Consider the following 19,326-nt stretch of genomic DNA (forward strand, 5'->3'; position numbering starts at 1 on the left):
AAAGGAAAGGTCCCCTGTGCAAGCACCAGTTGTTTCTGACTCTGGGGTGACATTGCTTTCACATTTTCACGGCAGACTTTTTATGGGGTGGTTTGCCATTGCCTTCCCCAGTCATCTACACTTTCCCTCTAGCAAGCTGGGGACTCATTTTACCGACCTCGGAAGCATGGAAGGCTGAGTCAACCTGGAGCCGGCTACCTGAACCAGCTTCCACTGGGATTGAACTCAGGTCGTGAGCAGAGGGCTCCGACTGCAGTACTGCAGCTTTACCACTCTGCGCCACGGGGCTCATTCACAGGAAGTAAAGCCAGCCACAAAAAATGGCTGCCACAGCTTACCTTCAGCCGCTCAGTGAAGATCCTTGTGGTGGCAGCTGCTGCCAAGGTAAAGGTAGTCCCCTGTGCAAGCACCTGTCATTTCCGACTCTGGGATGACATTGCATCACGATGTCTTCATTGCATACTTTTTAATGGGATGGTTTGCCATTGCCTTCCCCAGTCCTCTATGCTTCCCCCCCAGCAAGCTGGGTCCTCATTTCACCGACCTTGGAAGGATGGAAGGCTGAGTCAACCTCGGGCTGCCTACCTGAATCCAGCTTCCGCTGGAATCGAACTCAGGTCGTGAGCAGAGAGTTCAGACCACAGTACTGCTGCTTTACCACTCTGCGCCGTGGAGCCGCATACCACGAGCAGGGAGCCGAAACAGGACACAGCAGTGGAGTTCTGTCCCCTCCCCAGCGAAACCTCCCAGTCTCCTTGCGAGACTTCAGTAGCTTCCGTTGGTTGAGATTGCCGGCAGCCTGCTCCGGGAAAGCTCAGCACGCCTAGCTGCTTAGCAAGCCAGCTGCGGAACCTGTCCTGCTCCCCCCCCCACCCTCCCTTGCGTTGCTTCTTCTCCCCCGAAGTGTAACTTGTCAGGTCTCAGAACGCCACCACCGAAGGAGGTGATTTCCTGCCCCCTTTTCGGCATGCAGGAACTGGAATGCAGCTGACAGGCCCCGAAAGCGGGGAGCTACATCAGCCTGAAAGTGTTTCACCTCGCAGGCTTAATGGGCAGAAATAATGACTCCTGACAGTTGTATGGCAGGTTATATGTAGCGTTGCGTTGCAGCTTAAAGGATGATAGACTTCGCTCTCTCTTCCTCCCCCCCCCCTTTTTTTTTTTGCCTTTAAATTGCTTCAGTCATCTGGGGTCATTCTTTCTACCTGCCTCGCACAGTCCTCCACAATACCGGAGACTGAGAGCCAGTTTGGTGTAGTGGTGAAGTGTGCGGACTGTTATCTGGGAGAACCGGGTTTGATTCCCCACTCCACTGCTTGCAGCTGCTGGAACGGCCTGGGGTCAGCCAGAGCTCTCTTATCTGGGAGAACGGGGTTTGATTCCCACTCCTCTGCTTGCAGCTGCTGGAACGGCCTTGGGTCAGCCAGAGCTCTCTTATCTGGGAGAACGGGGTTTGATTCCCACTCCTCCACTTGCACCTGCTGGAATGGCCTTGTGTCAGCCAGAGCTCTCTTATCTGGGAGAACCGCGTTTGATTCCCCACTCCTCCACTTGCACCTGCTGGCATGGCCTTGGGTCAGCCATAGCTCTCTTATCTGGGAGAACGGGGTTTGATTCTCCACTTCTCCACTTGCACCTGCTGGCATGGTCTTGGGTAAGCCATAGCTCTCTTATCTGGGAGAACGGGATTTGATTCCCCACTCCTCCACTTGCACCTGCTGGAACGGCCTTGGGTCAGCCAGAGCTCTTTTATCTGGGAGAACGAGGTTTGATTCCCTACTCCTCCGCTTACACCTGCTGGATCGGCCTTGGGTCAGCCAGAGCTCTCTTATCTGGGAGAACGGGGTTTGATTCCCCACTCCTCCGCTTGCACCTGCTGGATCGGCCTTGGGTCAGCCATAGCTCTCTTATCTGGGAGAACGGGGTTTGATTCCCCACTCCTCCACTTGCACCTGCTGGCATGGCCTTGGGTCAGCCATAGCTGTCTTATCTGGGAGAACGGGATTTGATTCCCCACTCCTCCACTTGCACCTGCTGGAACGGCTTTGGGTCAGCCAGAGCTCTTTTATCTGGGAGAACGAGGTTTGATTCCCCACTCCTCCGCTTGCACCTGCTGGATCGGCCTTGGGTCAGCCATAGCTCTCTTATCTGGGAGAACGAGCTTTGATTCCCCACTCCTCCACTTGCACCTGCTGGAACGGCCTTGGGTCAGCCAGAGCTCTCTTATCTGGGAGAACGAGGTTTGATTCCCCACTCCTCCGCTTGCAGCTGCTGGAATGGCCTTGGGTCAGCCAGAGTTCTCGTGGGAGTTGTCGTTGAAAGGGCAGCTGTTGTGAAAGCTCTCTCAGCCCCACCTACCTCACAGGGTGTCTGTTGTGGGGTTGGGGGAAGGAAGGTAGAGGAGATTGTGAGCCACTCTGAGATTCAGAGTATAGGACGGGATATAAATCCAGTATCTTCTTATCTGCGTTCCTGAAGGCTTTAAATAGAATTCCCTGCTGCATGGTTGTGTCCTTGCTTTTGGGTACCCAGGGGGCCCCCCCAGCTGGGGCTGTGGAAAGTGGTGATGATGGAGGGGGGCGGATTCAAACAACCCAGGATAACCAAGATTACTTTTGGTTCTGCAAATTCGTCCTCAGGGGAAAGAGAGAGGCAGGAAGCAACAGAGGGGAAAGGGAGTCTGTCTCTGATTCTGTTCCAGTCTGGGCATGCAGGCAAGGGTTTCCTGGGGTCATCTAAGCCCCAAAGTCAGAATCTTGGTGTTCTGGGCCAGTTGAATACTTCCTTGATGGTGAAGGGAATGGAATTCACTTCCACAGTAGGTGGCAGAGGCTATAAGCATAGACGGCTTCAAGAGAGGATTGGATCCACATATGGAGCAGAGGTCCATCATTGGCTATTAGCCACAAGATATTGATGGAACTCTCTGTCTGGGGCAAGTGATGCTCTGTATTCTTGGTGCTTGGGGTGGGGGGCACAGTGGGAGGGCTTCTAGTGTCCTGGCCCCACTGATGGACCTCCTGATGGCACCTGGGTTTTTTTGGCCAGCGTTGTGACACAGAGTGTTGGACTGGATGGGCCGTTGGTCTGATCCAACATGATTTCTCTTATGTCCTTATGTTTGGGACAGTGATGTTCTGTATTTTTGGTGCTGGGGTGGGGGGGCAACAGTTGGGGGGGCTTTTGGAGTTCTCCTGAGGACACTTGGGTTTTGGCCACTGTGTGACACAGAGTGTTGGACTGGATGGGCCATTGGCCTGATCCAACATGGCTTCTCTTATGTTCTTATGTGACTCAGAGTGTTGGACTGAATGGGCCATTGGCCTGATCCAATATGGCTTCTCTTACGTTCTTATGTGACACAGAGTGTTGGACTGGATGGGCCATTGGCCTGATCCAATATGGCTTCTCTTATGTTATTATGTATTTATGGCTTTTACTGTATATTCTGTTTTTAAATATATACATTGTTTTTATTTGTTGTTAGCTGCTTTGAGCTGCTCAGGGGAGGGCGAGATATAAATGCGATAGATAGATAGATAGATAGATAGATAGATAGATAGATAGATAGATAGATAGATAGATAGATAGATAGATAGATAGATAGATAGATAGTATTCTTAAGGCAGTCTTTTAGCAGCTGGAAGGAGCATTGTGATTGTTCCAGACTTGTTAAGTTCACACTGGCTCAGCATCAGGACGTTTAAAAACAAAGAAATGCAAGACCACTGCCTTCATGTAATGGGATGATTAGAAAAGCTTTAGTCTCATAGTTGAGATGGGGAAATATTTATAACCGACTCAAGGGATTCAGAGGAGGCAGCTGCTTGCAGATTGTGGCATTTTTTGAAATAATAATGCTGTGATACCAGAAAAGTCCCAGGCAGGGCTGGATTAATAATTAGGCCAAGTAGGCACTGGCCTATGAGCCCCCACACCTTTAGGGGCTTCGGGCTGGGTTTCCTCCTGCTTGCAGCCCTCGGAGTCTGCACCCACAGCTAGCAACTGAGCCACTCTTTGCCCGACTTGCCTGGTGCGGCTGCTGCTGGCGTTGTCGCCAAGTTTGCCTCTCTCCGCCTCTCCCCCCCCCCCAGCTTTGTCAAAGGGACTTTTGAGAAGGGGCCTGCAGGCTGCATGGGCGGGACATGAGCGGTGGGGCAGGCGCTCCGACTCTGAGATAATTTGCGAGGGGCCCCTCAAGATTTTGGCTGCCGAGGGGCCTCCGCAGGGTTTAATGCGGCCCTGGTCCCAGGACTGTTTTCCAGCAACCGCATCCTATAGCTGTGCATCCTGGGCGTGTCGTGGGGGTGGGAAGAATCCCGCAGTCCTTGTGCCTGCAAAGCACAGCCTCCAACTCATGATTTAGGAAAGGTGGGCCAGAAGTCCCCAGTTCAGGCCTCACCTGCATTGTAAACTCCGTTCATGGCCTTCAGCAAGGCAGCTTATCTCTCTGCTTTAGCTTTGGGTTTGCAGGATGAGGTAGCGATATCGACCAGTCTTGCAGAGCAGTTGCAGCCGTTGAGTGCAATAATATGCACAACGTGCACTGAACGCTGGAAACGTTAAGTCAGGGGTGTCAAACATGTGGCCCAAGGGCTGGATCAGGCTCCTCCTCTCAGGCCCCCGAGCAACTGGCTGTCATCTGCTTCCTTCTCTATCTCTCTTGCTTCATTCTGCATCCTTGCTTTGCCAGGCTTGCTCAATCGCACAGGAGCTACAGAGCAAAGCCTCTAGTTTCTCCATTGGCTGACCAGCACATGAAGGCACTTCTGTACAAAAACTCACAATGCCCAACCATTTCATGTTTTCCTCTGGAGCTTAGGGTCAAAGCACTGACCATGAGATTTCTGTAAGGAATTTCAATAAATCAAAAGTAGGTTTTGCAACTTACAGACATACACCTGAACAACACCTGAACAGCATACTCAAGATCGCTACAGCACAAGCATTGTCTCCAGGTTTTGATACGATAGTTCAGAGCGACATATGAAACTGAAACTATCAGAAAGTGTTGAACAAAACCCTTGCAAGAGTGCTAATCTTTTAAGCATCATTTACGTTGTTTTTTAAAAAAAATCTTTAATTGTGTTTATCTGTGTCCTTTAAAGTTTACATTTTATGACACATATGGCCGGCCTACCAAGGTCTCATTTATGTCAGATCCAGCCCTCATTACAAATGAGTTTGACACCCCTGTGTAAAGTTATTTGTTGCTACTACTGCTCTTGTGATCCAGAACATAAGGAAGAAGAAGACTGCAGATTTATACCCCGCCCTTCTCTCTGAATCAGACACTCAGAGTGGCTTACAATCTCCTGTATCTTCTCCCCCCACAACAGACACCCTGTGAGGTGGGTGGGGCTGAGAGAGCTCTCATAGCAGCCCTTTCAAGGATAACTCCTACGAGAGCTATGGCTGACCCAAGGCCATTCCAGCAGCTGCAAGTGGAGGAGTGGGGAATCAAACCTGGTTCTCCCAGATAAGAGAGCTATGGCTGACCCAAGGCCATTCCAGCAGCTGCAAGTGGAGGAGTGGGGAATCAAACCCCGTTCTCCCAGATAAGAGAGCTCTGGCTGACCCAAGGCCATTCCAGCAGCTGCAAGTGGAGGAGTGGGGAATCAAACCTGGTTCTCCCAGATAAGAGTCCCCACACTTCATCACTATACCAGACTGGCTTTCAGGAGACAGACACCCTGTGAGGTGGGTGGGGCTGAGAGAGCTCGCCCAGAAACTGCCCTTTCAAGGACAACCTCTGCCAGAGCTACGGCTGACCCTAGGCCATTCCAGCAGGTGTAAGTGGAGGAGTGGGGAATCAAACCCGGTTCTCCCAGATAAGAGTCCCCACTCTTCACCACTACACCGAACTGGCTCTGCAGGATCCGTCTAGCATCCCGTTTCCTGCAGCAGTCAATCCAATTCCTCCAGAAATCCCGCAAGTAGTGCCCCAAGCCAACTCCTGTTGCTGTTTCCCACCCAGCAGTGGGTATTCCCAGATATCCTGCTCCCAAGCCTGGAGGCACCGTTGTTAGCTGCAGGGTTCCTCGGTGTGCTGAGCTGGTTCACCAGTTGCCTGTCATGACTCCTCTGCGCTGTGTCATTTTAGACGGTGGCGGATTGCGTCCTCTACTATTACCTGACCAAAAAGAACGAGAACTACAAGAACCTGGTGAGGAGGAACTACCGGCGGCGCGGGAAGAACCAGGTAAGAAAAACAGAGGCCTTCTGGCCCCGGGAGATCAGCCCGATGCTGAGTTGCTTGCTCTTGTTCTGCCCAAGCGGTCGGATAAGCCAGCGGGGGGGTGGGGGGGTGTTGAGCAGGAACGCCGTTCCAGCTGGGTGTGGCTTAATATGCAAACGCGTTCCTGCTGGGCTTCTCTTATAAAAAGTCCTGTGTGAAGCAATGGCGCCACCAGGGGGTGTGGCCTAATATGCAAACAAGTTCTAGCTGGGCTTCTCTCATTAAAAGTCCTGTGTGGCGCAATGGTGCCACCAGGGGGTGTGGCCTAATATGCAAGTGAGTTCCTGCTGGGCTTCTCTTATAAAAAGCCCTTGCGAAGCAATGGTGCCACCAGGGGGTGTGGCCGAATATGCATATGAGTTCCTGCTGGGCCTTTTCTACAGAAAAAAGCCCTGCAAATGAAACTGATCGTTCCGGCCTCTGGTGCCTTCGCGCCCTGCGATTTTTTTGAATGCACCATGCAGGAGCAGGAATCAGCTCTCAGGTGCCTTCCTTTCTGCTTTTTCATCCGTTCTTTGGAGTGTGGTTCTGGCCCGCATGCTGCAAGCCGCGATGGGCATAATAGCTACCTTCGGAGCTAGAGAGTGAAGTGAACCGGCTTTCCGGTTGGAGGCAGAGGGAGGAGAGAAGATTTGCTTCCTGCCAGGCTCGGGCCTGAAGGCCGAGTGAATTCCAGTAAGGGTGAGAGCGGAAGAGGCAGGGGAGCGAAGCCGCCTACAGCGCTCTCTTAAGAGAGGATGCTCAGATGCCCCCTTCGAAGTGGGTAGGGCTGAGGCTAGCGGTGCTCCTCTGAGCGTGTGGGGGGAGGGGGCGTGGCGGAGCATGGTGCTGCAGAAAGGAAAGGGAGAGGAGGGGGCGGGCGGCCCGGCCTGGGATGTGCGCACAAGCACCTGGAGCCCTCAGGGACATGGGGCAGTAGGCAACGAGTCTGCCTGGAGTGCCATGTGCCCTAGGGCCGGCCCTGACTGTTTGACACAGAGTGTTGAGCTAGTGGGCCACTGGCCTGTCCAGTATGACTTCGCTTATGTTCTTGCGTCTGGGGCAGTGATGCTCTGTGTTCTTGGGGGGCAACAGTGGGAGAGCTTCTGGAGTTCTGGCCCCGCTGGTGGACCTCCTGACGACATCAGGGTTTTGGCCACTGTGTGACCCAGAGTGTTGGGACTGGATAGTCCATAGGCCTGATCCAATATGGCTTCTCTTATGATGTTCTGTATGCTTGGGGGGCAACAGCAGGAGGGCTTCTGGTGTTCTGGCCACACTGCTGGACCTCCTGAGGGTACTCGGGTTTTGGCCACTGTGTGACCCAGAGTGTTGGACTGGATGGGCCATTGGCCTGATCCATCATGGCTTCTCTTATGTTCTTATGTGACCCAGAGTGTTGGACTGGATGGGCCATTGACTTGACCCAACATGGCTTCTCTTATGTGACACAGAGTGTTGGACTGGATGGGCCATTGGCCTGATCCATCATGGCTTCTCTTATGTTCTTATGGCTGGGGCAGTGATGCTCTGTATTCTTGGTGCTTGGAGGGCAACAGTGGGAGAGCTTCTGGAGTTCTGGCTCTGCTGGTGCACCTCCTAACGGCCCCTGGGTTTTGGTCACTATGTGACGCAGAGTGTTGGACGGGATGGACCATTGGCCTGATCCAACATGGCTTCTCTTATGTCTGGGGCAGTGATGCTCTGTATTCTTGGTGCTTGGAGGGGGCAACAGTGGGAGAGCTTCTGGAAGTCTGGCCTCGCTGGTGGACCTCCTGATGGCATCAAGGTTTTGGCCACTGTGTGACACAGTGTAAGACTGGATGGGCCACTGGACTGATCCAACATGGCTTCTCTTATGTCCTTATGTTCTGCATTCTTCCATTTCTGTAGGTTTTGCATAGACCTTCCCTGGGTCGTGGGGGGAGCGAGAGGCGCCAGTTAAATTTTCCGCCTGTGTTTCGAGGGAGCCCAGAACGAGAGGTTTTGTGAGCTTGTTTTTAAAAGACTCATTGCCCAAACAGATTTGATCTGGAAACGACACCATGTAAGGGTGCGGAACGGTCTCCCTTTAATGTCAGGGCACTGCTGTGGAGAACGGCAGCAGGAAGGGGAGAGAAGGCGGGAGGGAGAGCAGAAGTGCCATGGAGATGTTTGAAAAGGCAGGCTGTTTAAGACTTTGGAAGTGGGGGGGGGGGGGGGGGAGTGGATTGTAAAATTTCATGGCCCGAAGAAACTTGGAGTGTGTTCAAGGGGTGATGAAACGGCTCTGCTTTACGATTTCACTTCTACCTGTTAAGGAGCGAGAGATATATTTTAAGAGCCGCTTAGTACCTAGTTTGCGGTGCCTTTTTGTGTTGCGGGCTTGTGAGCTTGGGTGGGAAGCTTGAGAGCCGGTGTGGGTTGTTCCCCTGCCTTTCCTTGCTTGTGACCCTGTCGTATTAACTGATGACTCAGTGGCTGGCCATGTGGTTTTCCTTAATCATATTAGGGCTCCTTTATTCAAATGGATAAAAAAGGTGCTTAGCTGAGCATACAAGATTAGTTTCAGGTGGGCAGCTGCATCGGTCTGTGGTAGAATCACAGAGTTGGAACGGACCTCCAGGGTCATCTAGTCCAACCCCAAGAGGAAGGCTCGAGTCCAGGAACACACTAAAGGCCAACGAGACGTCCAGATGGGCTGGCCAAACTGCAGCTTGGGAGCCACGTGCGGCACTTTCGCACATATTGTGTGGCTCTTGAAGCCCCTACTGCCCTGGCTCGGAAAAGAGCCAGTCTGGTGTAGTCATTAAGTGTGCAGACTCTTATCTGGGAGAACCGGGTTTGATTCCCCACTCCTCCACTTGCACCTGCTGGAATGGCCTTGGGTCAGCCGTAGCTCTCTTATCTGGGAGAACCGGGTTTGATTCCCCACTCCTCCACTTGCAGCTGCTGGAATGGCCTTGGGTCAGCCGTAGCTCTGGCAGAGGTGGTCCTTGAAAGGGCAGCTTCTGGGCGAGCTCTCTCAGCCTCACCCACCTTACAGGGTGTCTGTCTCCTGAGAGCCAGTTTGGTGTAATGGTTAAGTGTGCAGACTCTTATCTGGGAGAACCGGGTTTGATTCCCCACTCCTCCACTTGCACCTGCTGGCATGGCCCTGGATCAGCCACAGCTCTGGCAGAGGTTGTCCTTGAAAGGGCAGCTGCTGTGAGAGCCCTCTCAGCCCCACCCACCTCACAGGGTATCTGTTGTGCGGGAGGAAGGTAAAGGAGATTGTGAGCCGTTCTGAGACTCTTCGGAGTGGAGGGCAGGATATTAATCCAATATCGTCTTCTTCTTCTCTTTTTAAAATCACTTTTCCAAGCCGAGCAGCTTGGAGAATGCATCTAAAGTTAAAGTTGCTTTCTTTCCACCTCTCTTTCTCTCCTCCCTCCCCGTCTGTTTGCCTGCCTGCTTTCCTGCCTCCCTGCTCTCAAACATCTGATGTCTTGCAGCTCTCAAGCATCTAATGTTTATTCTACATTAAGCAAGTTTGGGCTCTTACATTAAGCAAGTTTGGACACCCCTGCATCCAGAGTTTAAGCTTTCAAGAGTCAGAGCTCCCTTGGTCAATCAATCAATATCACACCTTGGTTGGCATAACAACTCCTTTTGTCCAAATTCCAGATGAAGGGAGCTTGGAGTCTCAGAACTCTGGAGACGTTTATTGGTCCCAAAGATGCTGCTGGACTCGAATCCTGCTAGCGCAAGGGTAGACATCCCCGCTGCATAAGGAAGACGTCTCACTAGACCAGTCGGAAAGCCTGCGGCGAGACCCCATAGGTCAAGGCTGGACTCTGACCTAGAAATGTGCCCCGAGTTGCGTATGCTCAGGGCCCAGAGGGAGGGAATAACGCCAGATCTGCCGCTGTGATTGGTGGAAAGTGCTGGCAGGTTGCCGCCGACTTTGGTCAACCCCTGTCGGGTTTTCGAGGCAGGAGGCGAACGGAGGTGGTCTGCCATCGCCTGCCTCTTGTCAAGTCCCCAGCAGTTCAGTGGTCAGAGACAATCCGTTGCAGGAATAGCTGTTTACGTGACAGGTCAGGGCAAGGCGGCCCTTGCGAAAACTGGTTGTGGCGGGCACTTTGCCCCTTCTTATAGATCAGGCTTAGACTGTTACACATTCAAAGGAAAGGCGCAAAGCGAGCAGTCCCTCCCCACAGCGTTCTTCCCAGGTCCCTTGCAGGTGCGAGCTTAATCAGGCAGAGAGCCAGTCTGGGGTAGTGGTTAAGTGTGCGGACTCTTATCTGGGAGAGCCGGGTTTGATTCCCCACTCCTCCACTTGCACCTGCTGGAATGGCCTTGGGTCAGCCATAGCTCTTGCAAGAGTTGTCCTTGATGGCACCTGCAGTTTTTTGGCCACCGTGTAACAGTGTTGGACTGGATGGGCCATTGGCCTGATCCAACATGGCTTCTCCACTCCTCCACTTGCAGCTGCTGGAAAGGCCTTGGGTCGGCCATAGTTCTCGTATGAGTTGTCCTTGAAAGAGCAGCTTCTGGGAGCAGCCCCACCCACCTCACAGGGTGTCTGTTGTGTGGGGGGGGGGGGGAGGTAGAGGAGATTGTGACTGCTCTGAGACTATGAGATTCAGCGTATAAGGTGGAATATAAATCCAATATCTTCTTCTCCTTCTTGGCCATTCCTGAGATTAGTTAGAAAGGAATGCTTCACTCGTTACACAGAGACAGTGGCCTGCAAAGCAGAGACAGTGGAAAGTGGAAGCACTCCTGGTTAATGGCAAGAGTCCTCTCGACACCTCTGTGCAGTGACCATGGGCTTTATTGGTGGTTTCCAGTGTTCCCTCTAAGCTGAGTTAGTGTGAGCTAGCTCACAATTCTTTAGCCTCCAGCTCACACGTTTTTGTCTCAGCACAGGAAGAATGGCCCTCGAGCATACTAATTTATGCAGTGGCTCACCACTTGAATGCCAGCAGCTCACAAAGTAGAACTTTTGCTCACAAGGCTCCACAGCTTAGAGGGGACATTGTTTCCCATCCAAGTACTAAACAGGGCCGACCCTGCTTAGCTTCTGAGGTCTCTTCGATTCCTACTTTCACTCGGTCTTCTCTTCTGAGGGAAATGGTGCTCAAGACGGCAGAAGCAGAACATATAATGAAGGAAGGTAGTTGCAACCTAGGATCAGCATTGGGGAGGAGGGGTAGATAAACACCAGGTTTCTTTAAATGAAACTTAAATCCTTGGGGCCAGATGAACCGTATCCAAGGGTACTAAAAGAACTTGCAGATGTGATTTCTGAGCCTCTGGCCGTTGTTTTTGAGAATTCTCGGAGAACTGGTGAGGTGCCAGAAGATTGGAAGAAGAAGATGGATTTATATCCCGCCCTCCATCCCACATCTCGGAGCGACTCACAGTCTCCTTTATCTTCTTGCCCCACAGCAGACACCTTGTGAGGTGGGTGGAACTGAGAGAGCTCTTCCAGAAGCTGCCCTTTCAAGGACAGCTCTGCGAGAGCTATGGCTGACCCAAGGCCATTCCAGCAGCTGCAAGTGGAGGAGTGGGGAATCCAACCCGGTTCTCCCAGATAAGAGAGCTCTGGCTGACCCAAGGCCATTCCAGCAGGTGCAAGTGGAGGAGTGGGGAATCCAACCCGGTTCTCCCAGATAAGAGAGCTATGGCTGTCCCAAAGCCATTCCAGCAGGTGCAAGTGGAGGAGTGGGGAATCCAACCCGGTTCTCCCAGATAAGAGAGCTATGGCTGACTCAAGGCCATTCCAGCAGCTGCAAGTAGAGGAGTGGGGAATCAAACCCGGGTCTCACAGATAGGAGAGCTCTGGCTGACTCAAGGCCATTCCAGCAGATGCAAGTGGAGGAGTGGGGAATCCAACCCGGTTCTCCCAGATAAGAGAGCTATGGCTGACTCAAGGCCATTCCAGCAGGTGCAAGTGGAGGAGTGGGGAATCAAACCCGGTTCTCCCAGATAAGAGAGCTATGGCTGACCCAAGGCCATTCCAGCAGCTGCAAGTGGAGGAGTGGGGAATCAAACCCGGGTCTCACAGATAGGAGAGCTCTGGCTGACTCAAGGCCATTCCAGCAGATGCAAGTGGAGGAGTGGGGAATCCAACCCAGTTCTCCCAGATAAGAGAGCTATGGCTGACCCAAGGCCGATCCAGCAGGTGCAAGTGGAGGAGTGGGGAATCCAACCCGGTTCTCCCAGATAAGGGAGCTCTGGCTGACCCAAGGCCATTCCAGCAGGTGCAAGTGGAGGAGTGGGGAATCAAACCCGGTTCTCCCAGATAAGAGAGCTATGGCTGACCCAAGGCCATTCCAGCAGCTGCAAGTGGAGGAGTGGGGAATCAAACCCGGGTCTCACAGATAGGAGAGCTCTGGCTGACTCAAGGCCATTCCAGCAGGTGCAAGTGGAGGAGTGGGGAATCCAACCCGGTTCTCCCAGATAATAGCCCGTGCACTTAACCACTACACCAAACTGGAGGCGGGCGGCCTCTGCCTGAGACCCTGGAGAATCACTGCCAGTCTGTGTCGACAACACTCGATAGCTCAGTGATCTGGTTTGGTATAGGGCAGCTTCACATATAGTCATATGTGGCAAAGCGGGGTCTTCCTGGTAATGTGACAACAAAACCATACTGTATGGGTGAACATGGTGTGGCCCAAAGGCATCCAGGGCAGTAGGATTCCGTAACAGGCCGCATTAGCGAAGTCGAAACGAGTTGAAACGCTGGCCTACCCCCCCTGTCTTGCCTCTCAAAGCGGTGGTTCTTCACAAAAACACGTGTCTAACCGGGGATGGGCTGGGTAAATATCCCCTCTTTTACAGGGAAGGAATAAAAACAATGTCACAGGCCCACTTTGTGGCTGAAGAGAGCCAATTTGGTGTAGTGGTGAAGTGCGCGGACTCTTATCTGGGAGAACCGGGTTTGATTCCCCACTCCTCCACTCGCAGCTGCTGGCATGGCCTTGGGTCAGCCATAGCTATTGCAGGAGTTGTCCTTGAAAGGGCAGCTGCTGTGAGAGCCCTCTCAGCCCCACCCACCTCACAGGGTACCTATTGTGGGGGGAGAAGATATAGGAGATTGTAGGTCGCTCTGATTCTCTGATTCAGAGAGAAGGTTGGGGGGGGGCGGTATAAACCTGCAGAGAGAGTTATTTTGACCCAGGAACAAAGTCTGGTTTTTGGCGCCCGACATCTTGGCTTAGGGGGTCAGAGCTCTCGCAACTAGAAACCCAAACGTTTGGCTCCCGGCATCCCCTGACTGCTTCTGAGCGTTTTCCATGTTTCTTTCTGGAGAATTGCTGTGAAAAAAGGGTTACGGCCTTGTGCATGGGTCCCTCTGCGTTTGGCAAAAAACGGGGATGGGGGATGAAGCGAGTAGGCCTCTGTCACGCTCTTGAGGCCCTCGAAATGGGGGGGGGGGGGGGAGGAATGGAAAGCAGCCGCAGGCCCCGAGTTTGGCATCCTGCGAGATTAATCACACCCGCCAGCGCTGAGCGCTCCCGGTGACGAGGCCTGCGGTTTTATAGCTTATGACTCATCGGCTCGACTCAGAGCGGGCCGTGTTATTCCAGTAGATTGCAAAATCATAACAGGAATGTCGTGGCCGGTTTACGGCTCAACTATGCAAATCGCCAGGAAGCCATTTGAGCCGGAGAGCGTCAGGAACGCCGAGCGGGGATGGCAGAGCTCTGAAAAGACAGCCGGAGAAGGTGACTTGGGGGGGGAAGGCTTTCCGAGCCGGTGAGCCTGGGGTGGGGGGGCTCGAGCGCTTCGCCAAGCCATGGAGGGAAGGTGGACCCCCCCCCCCCCCCATCTGCGGCTCTGGACAGATGCGGCCAGGCCTCTCTGCGATGGAGCGTTTGGCAGGAACTTCCCACAAAGGCAGGGAAGTTTTCTGGCCCCCGGAGCCGAATGGGTGTACTTCTGACAGACACCGCTGGGTGCTGCAGCCCTGGGCTTCAGGATCGGGGCACTTGCCCTTGTTTTTTGTGAGGCTTTTGAGCCTCTTGTTTTGTGGGGCCCATGTATCTCGGCGCAGGGGAAAACATGAAAGGGAAAACATCCTTGTTTCTCCCCTCCGCTTCTTTTCCCCAGCAGTTTCCTTCCCCAAAAACGCCTCATAGCGCCCAGTTGAAAAGGGCTAAAAAAAAATCTGTCATGGGATAGACGGGGCGGGATGGAGGGGCGGCTCTCCTTCTGAGAATCGGCCCTCCTCGTCCACGCACAAAGCGGGTCTCAAAGAGGACCACTGCCGCTCTGATGTTGGTTCTCCGGAAAACCGCCCTGGCCGACACTACGGAGTGTCGCAACCGCCCATGCCGTGTGTTTATATGTGTCAGCGTGCTGTTTTCCAGATAAGCTATCTGCTGGGTGGTGTTTCCCTGGTGATTGATATGTGTGTGTGTGTGTGGTGTGAGTGTTGTGTTGCACAGACGAGGGAACTCAACGGTGCGGCTCAGTGGGGGGGTTCTTGGGGGGGGGGAAGTGTTGGCTGCCTGTGGCGATCAGGATACAACTGGAAAGCGGGGCAAAGGTGAGCAGCTGTTTATAATTAATGCGCTGAGGGAAGGAGGCCGTGCCGCCATGCGCCTCCAGCCTCCTGCGGCAACCGACCAGCCCCCCACCCCCGGGCTCGGAAAGAGTTGCTTCTCACAGTGTCCTCTGAGGGTGGGGGTGCTGGAGCTGCACCTGTTGACAGGAACAGAATTTGGGAAGGGAGCCCAGGGATGAGGCTAGCTTTTATACCGGAGGCACAAATCTCAAGGGAGCCTGGGAAATGTAGTTTTGTTTGGGATTTGGAGAACTGCAAGCTTCGAGTTCGAGTAGTTGCAAGTTTGCCATGGAGACTTGTTGCTCTCAGGCGTTTGTTTGTTTGTTTCGTTTAGACTCAGGGCTTTTTTTGTGCAGGAAGGAAGTTCTATCCGGTTTGCCATTAGGAGGTGCGGCCTAATAGGCAACTGAGTTCCCGCTGGGCTTTTTCTACCAAAAAAGCCCTGCGTGAAACAATGGTGATGCCTGGAGGTGTGGCCTAATATGAAAACGAGTTCCTGCCGGGCTTATTCTACCCACAAGCCCCGTTGAGACTTATATCCCGCCCTACCCCAGTTTGGTGTAGTGGTTAAGTGCGTGGACTCTTAATGTGGGAGAACCGGGTTTGATTCCCCGCTCCTCCGCTTGAATGGCCTTGGGTCAGCCATAGCTCTGGCAGAGGTTGTCCTTGAAAGGGCAGATTCTGGGAGAACTCTCTCAGCCCCACCTACCTCACAGGGTGTCTTTTGCGGGGGAGGAAGATAAAGGAGATGGTGAGCCTCTCTGAGTGGAGGGTGGAATAAAAATTCCGTGTCATCATCATCTTCCTCCTCCCCCCCCCCCCCCAACGCATCCCAGCCCATGCATCAAATTTGTGAGGAGCTATTAGTGTAAACAGGTGGAACTGCTATGCTCAGAGGCATTCTATGCTTGAATATCAGACCTTGGAGCTTAAAAAAAAAAGGAGACAGCCATTGTTTTCATGCTGTCCAGCATCCTGGAGCGATCTGACTGGCAGTTGTGTGTGTGTGTGTGTGTGGGGGGGGGGTTTGAAAAACATCCCTACAAGCAACAGTGCTGACCTTGACCTCGACCTCTCCCCCTCCTGGAATCGAATAAATAGATATAAATGCTGGGCTAGGTGGACCTTCGGCCTGATCCAGCAGAGTATTTTGTTATGACCTTCCTTATAGTTCTCTGACGTTTCTGTAGTCCTCCTAACTGAAAAGTGTTTTGCAGATTTTACCGTTGCGTGTCCTCACAACGCTCCTGCGAGGCTGGTCGCTCGCGTTGCCGTTTTACAGAGGACGTTGAGACTGCTGGAAAGTGAGTGTTTCTCAGGGAAGGCCACGCAGTCTTTCCATGGCCTCAGACCTACATTTTTTCTAGATCTAAGCTGAACTGTGTTGGCCAGAGGCCTATGCGGCCTAAGATGGGGGTCAAGGGCATAGCTTGTGTGGGGAAAAGCTGTCCGAAAAAGCTTGCAGTTCAGCGCCTCCTGTTTGGTGAGGGCCACTTCCAGCCTGGAGCTAAAGTGCAAAATTTTCTTGGATGCAGCCTCAAACACAGGGGAACCCTGGGAAATAGACTGACAGCTCCCCGTAGGAGCCTGAACAACCGCTTTCAGGATTATTTACATCATTTGTACCATAGAATCATAGAGTTGGAAGGTACCTCCAGGGTCATCTAGTCCAACCCCTGCACAATGGAGGAAACTCACAGATACCTCCCCCTAAATTCACAGGATCCTCATTGCTGTCCAATGGCCATCTAGCCTCTGTTTAAAAACCTCCAAGGAAGGAGAACCCACCACCTCCCAAGGAAGCCTGTTCCACTGAGGAACCGCTCTAACAGTCAGGAAGTTCTTCCTCATGTGGAGCCGGAAGCTCTTTTGATTTAATTTCAGCCCATTGGTTCTGGTCCTACCTTCTGGGGCCACAGAAAACAATTCCACACCATCCTCTAGATCAAGGGTGGCCAACGGTAGCTCTCCAGATGTTTTTTTGCCTACAACTCCCATCAGCCCCAGCCAGCACAGCCAATGACTGGGGCTGATGAGAGTTGTAGGCAAAAACATCTGGAGAGCTACCATTGGCAACCCCTGCTCTAGATGACAGCCCCTCAGGTACTTGAAGATGGGGATCCTATCACCTCTCAGCTGCCTCCTCTCCAGGCTAAACATGCCCAGCTCCTTCAACCTTTCTTCATAGGACCTGGTCTCCAGACATACTTTCTCTCCTCAGTTGGGTCTCAAAGTAGTTGTTGCACCATTCTCCTCTCCTCACAACACCCCTATGAGGTAGGCTAGACTGAGAGAATGTGACCCAGCAAGTTTCCATGGCTCAAGTGAGAATTTGAACCCTGGTCTCCCAGATCGCAGTCCAACACTCTTAACCACTATACCGCACTGGTGCCCTGTCTTGCTGAGCAGACAGGTTAAAACGGATAAAAGGAAGTACTTCTTCACCCAAAGGGTGATTAACATGTGGAATTCACTGCCACAGGAGGTGGTGGCGTCCACAAGCATAGCCACCTTCAAGAAGGGGTTAGATAAAAATATGGAGCAGAGGTCCATCAGTGGCTATTAGCCACAGTGTGTGTGTGTGTGTGTGTATATATGTATATATATTTGGCCGATGTGTGACACAGAATGTTGGACTGGATGGGCCATTGGCCTGATCTAACATGGCTTCTCTTATGTTCTTAAAGGGCACTTTTCAGTCATGGTATTTTCAGACACAGTGGAGACTCGTAGCAATGCAAATAGAGACTTGGTGTTTCCAGGCATCTGAACCCACGAGCTGCATGACCACAGCCCAAGATCCGTTATGGAGATGCGCGATTTGAATCCACTGCATGTAAAACTAGGGTGCCAGCCACTCCAGGCGATTTGAATCCACTGCAGGCCAAAACTAGGGATGCCAGCCCTCCAGGTGGGACCTGGGGATCTCCTGGAATGACAGCTCATCTCCAGACTACAGAGATCGGTTCCCCTGGAGGAAATGGCAGCTTTGGAGGACGGACTTTGTGGCCTTGTGCCCCGCTGAGGCCCCTGTCCTTCCTCCCCAGACTCCAGCCCCAAATCTCCAGGCATTTCCCATCCTGGAGTTGCCAACTCTGTCCCCCTCCCCCATCCCTTGCCAGCTGCCAACGAGGCCGTTGCAACTCTCGGCCCAGTTGATCTAACCAGGGGTCGTTTTGTAGAAAAATAGGTGGCGGAGCTCATTAGCATAACTTATCAGTATATACCACCGCGCCCAGCCAAAAGCAACCTGATGCAGGAAAGGAGAGCCCTGGGTGAGTGAGGCCTGCTCGGGCTGGCTAGAGATCCAGCCAGCCCAAGCAGGCCTCGCTTGCCTGGGGCTCTCCTGGGCCACACACACTCCAGTCAAAAGGCCAGCAAGGCACCCGCCACCCAGAATCACATCAGAAGTGGAGAAAGGGTGGTGTGGGCTTCTCCAGGGGTTAATGAGGGCTGCTGGGGGCGTGGCAAAGCCCCTGGTGGGTGGCTGGCTGCCCGCTCTCCTAATCCAGGGATTGTTTCGCAGCTGCACCTCCTATTCAATGGACAAGGTAGGTGGGGAGGAAGCAGGGGAACCCTCAGAAAGGTTCAGGAGCTGTGCTCCTGTGAGCTCCTGCTGAATCTGAGGCCTGGATCTAACCCTTGTATAGGGTGAAGTGACTGAATTCTGAATTAGGTAGACAGCAGGTAAAGGTGATTCAGAACAACGTCCGGTCCATCTCCCTGCGTCTTACAACTTGTGTTTCCGATATGCTGGTATGCAACCAGGAGGGCTTCAGAAATCCTCCCACCCAAGAAGTCGAGAAGAGAAGTCAGAAACTGCGGAGAAAGAGGAGGACCCATCAGAGGACAGCTTGGCTCCCTATAGGAAGCCGCGGCTCTCCCGTTTGCAAGACCGGGCCAGGCTGCTGACGCCAGGACGTTTCGGAGGACAACAGTTCATAGGGCCGTCGGAAGCAAGTCGACAGCCCTTCACATGCAAGCACACACACGCAGCACAGTTCCTAAGGCTCTCCCCACCTCCCATGTGATACGAAGATTGGCTCTTTTGAGTGAAGAAGAAGACAGTGACGACGATATTGGCTTTATATTCCGCCCTCCACTCAGAGTCTAAGAGCAGCTCACAATCTCCTTTATCTTCCTCTCCCACAACAGACACCCTGTGAGGTGGGTGGGGCTGGGAGAGCTCTGACAGAAGCTGCCCTTTCAAGGACAACCCTATGAGAGCTCTGGCTGACTCAAGGTCATTCCAGCAGCTGCAAGCGGAGAAGTGGGGAATCAAACCCAGTACTCCCAGATAAGAGTCTCTGGGCACTTAACTACTACACCAAACTGGCTCTCAGGAGACAGACACCCTAAGAGGTGGATGGGGCTGAGAGGGCTCTCCCGGCAGCTGCCCTTTCAAGGACAACCTCTGCCAGAGCTACGGCTGACCCAAGGCCATTCCAGCAGCTGCAAGCGGAGGAGCGGGGAATCAAACCCGGTTCTCCCAGATAAAAGCCCACACACTTCACCACTGCACCAAACTGGCTAAGACAGCAACCTTTCTGCATGCTTTGCTTGAAAG

General features: G+C 52.9%; 1 protein-coding gene across 1 annotated transcript in view; it reads left to right on the forward strand.

The window, feature by feature from the left end:
• NCOR2 (nuclear receptor corepressor 2) overlaps window positions 1–19,326 on the forward strand; it is a 480,522-nt gene that overhangs the window by 194,237 nt on the left and 266,959 nt on the right. The window contains 1 exon segment of the mRNA XM_060250121.1: window positions 6,104–6,202. Coding sequence (XP_060106104.1) covers window positions 6,104–6,202 — 99 coding nt within the window.

This window comes from Heteronotia binoei, chromosome 11, assembly GCF_032191835.1.
Source record: "Heteronotia binoei isolate CCM8104 ecotype False Entrance Well chromosome 11, APGP_CSIRO_Hbin_v1, whole genome shotgun sequence".
Classification (NCBI taxonomy): domain Eukaryota; kingdom Metazoa; phylum Chordata; class Lepidosauria; order Squamata; family Gekkonidae; genus Heteronotia; species Heteronotia binoei.